The 8,659-nt window shown below is 49.1% G+C and overlaps 1 protein-coding gene across 1 annotated transcript; it reads left to right on the top strand.

Annotated features, from left to right (window-relative positions):
* The first annotated feature begins 4,004 nt into the window (after window positions 1-4,004).
* Window positions 4,005-4,598, top strand: LOC100281901 (uncharacterized). Its single transcript, NM_001366180.1, has one exon. The coding sequence runs from the start codon at window positions 4,038-4,040 to the stop codon at window positions 4,341-4,343; it is 306 nt and encodes a 101-aa protein (NP_001353109.1). The 5' UTR covers window positions 4,005-4,037; the 3' UTR covers window positions 4,344-4,598.
* Window positions 4,599-8,659: the final 4,061 nt, after the last annotated feature.

The following is an 8,659-nucleotide window of genomic DNA, read 5'->3' as shown; positions in this document are numbered from 1 at the left end:
TGTAAGATACTTTTGAGAAGTATTAATCTAACAGTAACAAAACTTATCTGTATGCTATTTGTCTTTGCTATGTGCGTCGTTACCAACTTCTCCCTGGTACTTGGCCCCCTGGTATGCAGGCTCGATGTGTCGATGTTGGATGCCAGTATACTTAAAAAAGAATTGGTGACCTGGCCCCTAGGAGGTAGTCTCGACTGGGACCTGGACCTGCACACAGCCTTGGCTAGGAAGCTTTAGTAGTGCACCCATAGGACCCACTAACTGGTATCTTTTATCCTTTGATTCACACAACAGGACCTGCAGGGTTTAGACCGGGAAGCCAATCCATGTGTCCGGACCCCCTGGATCACAGCTCCAAATACTAGGGCACCCATCGCAGAATGGTGGAGCGTGTAGGCTTAGTGTACGAGACCAGGCTAAGCGACTACACAGCTCTAGACCACCCCAGGGGACGTGTGTCCGTTCTCTAGAATTGGACCCTAGGTTGCTGGACCCACAGGACTATAGTTCCAAATACTAGGGTACCCGTCACAGAGTGGTGGAGCGTGCAGGCTTAGGGTACGGAACCAAGCTAAACGGCTACACATCTCTCGACCACCCTAGGAGACAAGTACCTGTTCTCTAGAACTGGCCCCCAGGCTGCCGGACCCCCCCCCCAACCTAGGGACCCCAAACTGCAAGCCTGGCTACTCAACTCGGATGTCATTATACCAGCAAGGGTGGGAACTGTATGGGTGGGTTAGATAAAAAATGATGCTCGTAAATTGAAGCAAAAATAAGACCATCACAAAAACAAATCTGAGGGTGAATCTTTTCTTTATAACTTGATATTCATGAGTGTAGGCCAACATACCGGGTTTATGAGGGCGGACCTCACTGGGCTGGCGTACATATATACGCAACTTAGTTACAAAGGAAGAAAACTGAATCCCCAGGCTTGTTTTTATGGGAAAAACTTACGGAGATGCTCTATGTTCCAAGGATTGGGAAGAGGCTCTCCTTCAGTTGTAGCAAGGCGGACACACCCGGGTCGGCATATTTCCGTCACCTTGAAGGGTCCTTCCCAGCTAGGGGAGAGTTTGTGGAGCCCTTCTCGGTTCAGTACTCGCCTTAGGACCAGGTCCCCGACCCAGAGCTCCCTACTATGCACGAACCATTGATGGTAGCGCCTGAGCGCTTGGTTGTACCATGCATTTCGGATAGCCGCTTGCCATCTGCGCTCATCGATGAAGTCCACGTCTTCATGTCGTAGCTGTTCCTGCATAGACTCATCGAAAGCCTGGACCCGTGGGGAGCCCATAATGATTTCCGGGGGAAGGTAGGCTTCGGCCCCGTAGACCAGGAAGAATGGGATCTCCTCGGTAGCTCGACTGGGTGTGGTACGGTTCCCCCACAGCACGGATGGAATCTCGTTGACCCAATTTGCACCATACTTTCTCAAGCAGTCGTAGGTGCGTGTCTTGAGTCCCCTAAGGATCTCTGCGTTTGCCCTCTTCACTTGGTCGTTGCTCCTTGGATGAGCCACGAACGCAAAGCAGAGCTGGGTGCCGATGTCCTCGCAATATTCCTGGAAGATCTGACTTGTAAATTGGGTCCCGTTGTCCGTAATGATACGGCTTGGGACCCCAAATCTACAGACGATCGACTTGAGGAAAGCGACAGCAGCACCCTGGGTGATATTGACCACAGGGGTGGCCTCTGGCCACTTTGTGAACTTGTCGATGGCGATGAAGAGGAACCGGTACTCGCCGACGGCCCTGGGGAATGGTCCCAGGATATCCACCCCCCATACGGCGAATGACCAGGAGGGTGGAATCATCTGCAGAGCCTGAGCTGGTGTTTGTATCTGCTTTGCGTGGAACTGGCACGCCTTGCAAGACTTTACCATCTCAGCTGCATCGGGTCTCCGCCTGAGCGGGGAGCAGAAGCGTACATGGTATGGTCCGGACACGTGTCAGCTCCGGACCCCGCCCGGCCTTGATTAAGGCCTGGGTATTCTTTGTCCCGGAATCCCGGGACCCTGCTGTGAGTGGCCCGGACCCCACACGGAGGGGTCTGGGACCCGTCCCAGGAGTCCGGTTCGCGCCCGTGGAGGTCCTAGACCTTAACCGGAGGTCCGGTTCGTACATACAGGGGTCCGGCACTTTCCCGTGGGGGTCCGGACTAGGGCTGGAAAATAAGCTCGAGGCTCGCGAGCCGTCTCGAGCTCGGAGCGGCTCGCGAGCCTCGAGCGAGCCGAGCCGAGCCTGCCTTTTGGGCTCGTTCCCGTAGCGAGCCGAGTCGGCTCGCGAGCTGTGTTAAATTACTTAATATGTAGAATAACGATGGATATTGGCTAATTTTATAGATTGTCAGTTTATTCCTTAGCATTTCATGATAGATATATGACAATTAATAATTTAGATTACTCGTAATAATGAATGATATCTATATATTTCATATTTATATACAAATAATTCACTATATAATGCAATTATATAATATCAGGGTGTGGCTCGCGAGCCGAGTCGAGCCGGCTCGCGAGCCGCCGTCGAGCCGAGCCGAGCCTGTTTCCCCAGCTCGAGAAATGTACGAGCCGAGCCGAGCCGAGCTCGGTCAGCCACCGAGCCGCACCGAGCCGAGCCGAGCCGAGCTCGGCTCGGCTCGTTTGCAGCCCTAGTCCGGACCCACTGCTGATACCTTGGAGTATATCGTCTTCTCTGGCCACGTGACTGCCCCGGAGCCGTCCACGTGGTGGGATCGGATGCTGTTCACCACCCATCTAGAGATAGCCGCGTCTTCACACTGTAGTAAGGGGTACCCCTGTTTCAGGGTACCGACAGATGGAGTCTCATTTGTTGTCTATGATACCCGTGCGTTCATAAAAAATATTATGTGAAAAGCGAAGATAATAAATAAAAAATCTTGAGATCTTTTTTGTGTATAATTTACGTGGGTATTATTGTGAACCGTCGCAACGCACGGGTAACCGACTAGTAGCTAATAATCTACTGGATGACCCTGCTTCAATGGACAGAAAATTTGCTGAACATTACAATGTATGATTGTATGTCTTAGCTAACGCTTATTTTTTCAGAGGTGCACCCACTTTACCTCAGCACAATTTCTTTCTTGCACCTCTAACTAATTAGTTATGGTTCTGAAAATTCTTGTTGTGCTTATACAGTTTGTTAAAGACAAGAAATTGGATCATCATCACCAATTTGTAAGCATTCTCATATTCCGTTCTCTGGTTCAACTTCTTCAAAGTGGGCTCCCGACGGTGGCGGACAGCTCCAGTATTCGCGCATCCTGGCGCAAATGGGCGGCAGAAGGGGTTGAAGGGCCTGGGAGGAGGCGAGGCGAGGCGAGGCGAGGCGTGTGCAGGCGGAGGTGAGGAACACGGACGCGAGCGCTGGATCAAAGAAAAAAAGTTGGGTCCGGAGTCTGGGCTCAGGATGAAAACTGTTTTCGAAAATCATCGTATCGCTTCCATAAAGTCAATATCGTTTCTGAAAATTACCAGTTTTAAAATTTTCATTTCAAATATCTGTCAATATTATATTATAGTCGCTAAGAAATACTCTCACTGTTTCGTTTTAGTTATCGCTAGATAGTACAAAATTAAATTATCTAGCGACAACTAAAAAACGAAGGAAATATATTAATCGGGTAAATTTCTGAGCGACCGGTAATCGTTTTGCTACCGGCGATATCGTTTCCCACCGTTTTGGATTGTTTTCGTCTCTTCGGCACGCGGCGTGGCCTACAAACGCACCAAACGCGGAGGGACGCTGAAAGCCGAGGGAGTTTTATAAAGAAAAAAAATACAGAGGAGAGAATCTCCTGTGCTGGAGTTGATCCACCGAACCCTATTTGGCCATGTGGTCTGACACACCCGTACTGAGTGCCGTTTTATTATAAGCTCAGTTGAGTGAGTCGCTTTCGGCGCCATGTCTCCTACACCAACCGAGAATTCATATAAATACTTGCCGCTACTGATCATCGTCATGCTCGATAAATCTCTCCATCAGGCAGCACCTAGCTAGCAGCAGCCAATGACGAAGCCTTCGCAGGTGCTGTTGGCGGCGCTCGCCGCCTGGGCGGTGGTCCTGCTGCTGCTGTGCGCCGCCGCGCCGCGGGGCGCCGACGCGGCGACGGCGTGCGACGCCACGCAGCTGACGCCGTGCGCCGGCGCCATCATCATCGGGAGGTCGCCCAGCGCGGCGTGCTGCAGTAGGCTCAAGGAGCAGCAGCCGTGCCTGTGCACGTACGCGCGCGACCCCAATCTTCAGCGCTACGTCAACTCGCCCAACGGCAAGAAGGCCATGGCCGCGTGCAAGGTGCCCGTGCCGTCGTGCTAGTTAACTTCTGTTTGCGCCGCCGCCGCGTACGTGTCGTGTCGTGCCTGTGTCAGTAGCAGCATGGCCCACTGGACAGGGACAGAGTATGGCGTCACTTTCTGTTTCCGTACATACGTACCTGGATCGTGCCGTACTGCCGTGTATGCGTGTTCTCTGGTGGTACTCGATCCGCTGCCTGTTGTGTCTACCGAGCTCTTTGGACAGCTACGCGTGCGTATGAATAAATGATATACCAGATCGTTTGGCTTTAATTTATACTGATTTTTACTGTTTTTACAATATTTTTATTTCTATAGATCGTAGCTGTAGCTGTTTAAATAGTCTGATTTTTAATTCTAAGTGAACATTCCCGTAATAATGACCCATGCATCTGCTATATATGCATATCGATCCATCTGTTTTTACTATTGATAAAAGTAGCGCTGAGAAATCAATAATTTATAAAACAATGTGCGAATGATTAGTGTGCAGGTATTTTCTCCATCCAATAATGGGCATATTATCAATAGTTAGGTTCACGCGCTTTACTACAATTTCTATATATCATATTGGTAGACGTTGTTTAAATAATATAGTTATTTAAATATGATCCAAACACATATATATAGATTCCTGGATCGTGCCAAAAAAAAAAGACAACCCGAGACCAGGACAGAGTCAGCACACACCGGCAGTTGCCATGTTTTGGATCGAGCCAAATCAATGTCGAGTTGGATCGTGTGATGGTGTCATCCCTCTCGGATCTATATGCGCGACAGGGTGCTCTTATCTCACTACAAGAAATCCTTTAATCAATGGCAGACAAAATTTGTCATGGATTAGCAAATAAACCATCACAATGCCATGATTTTGACGAACTTTGATAACGTCATATAATGGGGTCACAAATTGTAATCGGTGATGTTTCTCTTGTAATGGGGTTCACAAAATTTGTCATGGAATAGCAAAAAAAACATCACAAAGCCATGATCATGACGTTTATGAATTACGTCACCGAGAATTTGTCATGGATTAAAGGATATCTTGTAGCGTAGGGTCTAATAATCGCACGGATCCGGTTGTGTCTTGCGGTGCACCTAGGATATTGCCCGAGAGAACCCGGACAACGATGTGGCGAGGAGGGAGCGGAGATGACAAACAACGTGGTATGTTGTGTGGGATGAGACGAGATGATTTTTTTCACTTCGCTTTTTCTCCTATGCTCATGAGATCAGGGACAGTGACTCGGTGAGGGAGGAGGTCAAATATGTTGTGCTTGGCGGTCGGTCTAAGGCACGACCTATTTAATAGTGTCACGGTCTGACCCGATAGGCATGGTATGACAGACATGGCCTATTTAATTGTCACGGTCTGGTCCAGCATGATTCAAAATGGACCCATGCTGGTCTAGCCAGAGAATCATGTCGTGCCCGTATATCTTCTTCGTCTACAGTGTCGGTCTAGCTCCGCACGATTATATTTTTTATTTTCAAATTATTAGTGTATATATGATACACATTAACATTAGCCGCACTGGTTAGGAACTTAGGATAAGGAAGCTTTGTTCCTTCCTAGAACGACCAAGATTCAAACCCCTTGCTTGTTGCGCTTCATTTTTGGTCTGCACAGCAGGGCTATCGCGATTGGCAAATGGGGCGATCTTGCCGCCATGCACGGGTGAAGGGGCGACAACGGTTGCACGGGACGGGAGAGAGGCGATCACTGCATTGCGCCATGCACAGGGGCAACGACGCACGAAGAAATTGTTGCCGTGGCGGTGGCCCCAACTCCATTACCTCGACGTGCGGTGGTAGAGGTTCCTTGATCCGCAGCGGGGCCCTTGTGCGGGCAAGCGGCGGCGTCCCCGAAGCCCCGAGGAGGCGGCACTTTCAAGACCGACGAGCAAGCGACTGTTAGGATTTATGGGCTTGGCCCAATTAAGAATTTCTAATAAATCCCAGAAAAATCTCAAAAGCCCATATAAGTGGATGGCTAAGGGATAGGTGGAACCAATAGCACCATATTGCTAGCTCTTGTGGAGTAGAGCTAACTTAAATATGGAAGCCACACTCACTCACCAAGTCATGGATGAGAGGAGAGAGTGTGGAGAGCCACACGCGCGCGCTCGCTCGCTCGCTCGCCGGGGCGGGGCGGGGCGGGGCGGGGCGGGGCGAAGGGCGCGGGCGCACGACATGCGCGTGAATGGTCCGCCGAAATCCGGCCCCTCGCCTTACGGGGGCGCGGCTACCTTTTGCCGTTTGATTTTTTTGGTTTCTTGGCTGTTACGCTTATCCTAACCGATCGCTATAAAATCTCAACTGATTGCGAGATTTTCGTGGGCGGATAAGCACGGGGGTCGCGGACTCGGCCCTATAAAAGGAGCCCGGCAGCCAGCCTCCAAATCATCCCAGTTCGCTTTCGCCTCTCTTCATAGCTGAGCCGCCTTTTAGTTCCCTTCGTCCCGACCGCAGAGGTGCATCTGCGATCAGGAGAGCAGGTCTCCGGAACCCTTCGTCTTCTAGATCCTGCACCGGGAGAGGGCGAATAAGGTTTTTGGGAAGCGTCTTCACGCGACTGCTCGTGATCTTCTGACCTCGTCGACCCTGTTGATTCGCTACTTCGACATCGTCGACCCAGCTGATTCTGGCGCGCGCCAACTATCAGTAAGTCTAATCAGTACGCATCATCTGATTTGGCTTTTATTTCAGTTCTTCTGATTTGGTCATGATTTATATTCGGAATTTAATTTGGAATTTGTCTAATTATTCAACAATCCAAAAACCTTATTGTAGACAATTTCCTAGTTTTTCTATGGCTGCTTTTGCCGACGCGCTGAAGCCAGAAAAGTTTAATGGTATGCACTTTAAGAGATGGCAAGTCAAGGCCACGCTTTGGCTTACTGCTATGAATGTCTTCCATGTTAGTAAAGGCAGACCTGAGGGTCCACTGACTCCTGAACAGGAGAAAGAGTACGACCATGCCAATACTATGTTCACGGGAGCCGTTCTTAGCGCCCTTGTTGACCGTCTGGTTGATGCGAATATGCAGTACACAGACGGGAAAGAGTTGTGGGATGCACTTACTACTAAGTATGGTGCATCAGATGCTGGCAGTGACCTGTATATCATGGAGAGCTTTCATGATTATAAGATGGTTGATAATCGCTCTATTGTAGAGCAAGCTCATGAAATACAGTGTATAGCCAAGGAGCTCGACCACCTTAAGATAGTCCTTCCTGACCGATTTGTGGCTGGGTGCATTATTGCAAAGTTGCCTTCTACATGGAGGAACTTCGCCACAGCTCTGAAACATAAGAGACAGGAGATATCAGTTGAAAATCTGATAGCGTCTCTGGATGTTGAGGAGAAAGCTCGGACTAAGGACACGGGATCTAAAGGAGGCGAGGGCCACTCCAGCGCCAACATGGTTCAGAAGAACCACAACAAGGGCAAAGGAAAGCCAAAATCTAACAAGCCCAACAAAACTACCAACTTCAAGAAGAAGAAGAACAAGGCTGAATTGACATGTTTCGCATGTGGCGAGGCGGGTCATTTTGCCAAGGATTGTCCTGATCGAGCGGATCGCCGTGGCAAAAAGGGCAATGTCAACACAGTGGTCGCTAGCAATGAGGAAGACAAAGGGTATGGTAATTTACCTTTTATCTTCTCAGTATTTCAATCACCTAGTTGGTGGCTTGATACTGGTGCTAATGTTCATGTGTGTTCCGACATTAACTTGTTCTCTTCTTATCAGGGCGCCCGGGATTCTTCCGTGCTAATGGGGAATGGGTCACATGCTTCTGTTCATGGCACTGGCACGGTGGATCTGAAGTTTACTTCGGGAAAGATCGTGCAGCTGAAGAACGTGCATCATGTCCCTTCTATACACAAGAATCTCGTTAGCGGAACCCTTCTATGTAGAGATGGGTTCAAGGTAGTTTTGGAGTCCAATAAATTAGTTGTGTCCAAGTCTGGACAATTTATTGGTAAAGGCTATGATTGCGGAGGCTTGTTCCGCTTTTCTTTGTTAGATTTCAATAATAAGTCTGTGAACCATATTTGTGCTAATGTTGATGATCTTGCGAGTATTTGGCATTCTCGTTTGTGTCATATTAATTTTGGCTCTATGTCTCGGCTTGCAACCATGAGTTTAATTCCGAATATCACCATAGTCAAAGGTTCTAAGTGCCATAGTTGTGTGCAGTCGAAGCAACCTCGAAAGCCTCATAAGGCTGCTGAGGAGAGACACCTGGCACCACTAGAACTCATACATTCTGATCTTTGTGAGATGAATGGTGTGTTGACAAAAGGTGGTAAGAGATACTTCATGACATTGAT

The sequence above is a fragment of the Zea mays genome, chromosome 6 (assembly GCF_902167145.1).
Source record: "Zea mays cultivar B73 chromosome 6, Zm-B73-REFERENCE-NAM-5.0, whole genome shotgun sequence".
Lineage (NCBI taxonomy): Eukaryota > Viridiplantae > Streptophyta > Magnoliopsida > Poales > Poaceae > Zea > Zea mays.
Note: the sequence above shows the minus strand (reverse complement) of the source record. Positions and strands in the feature narration are given on the sequence as shown.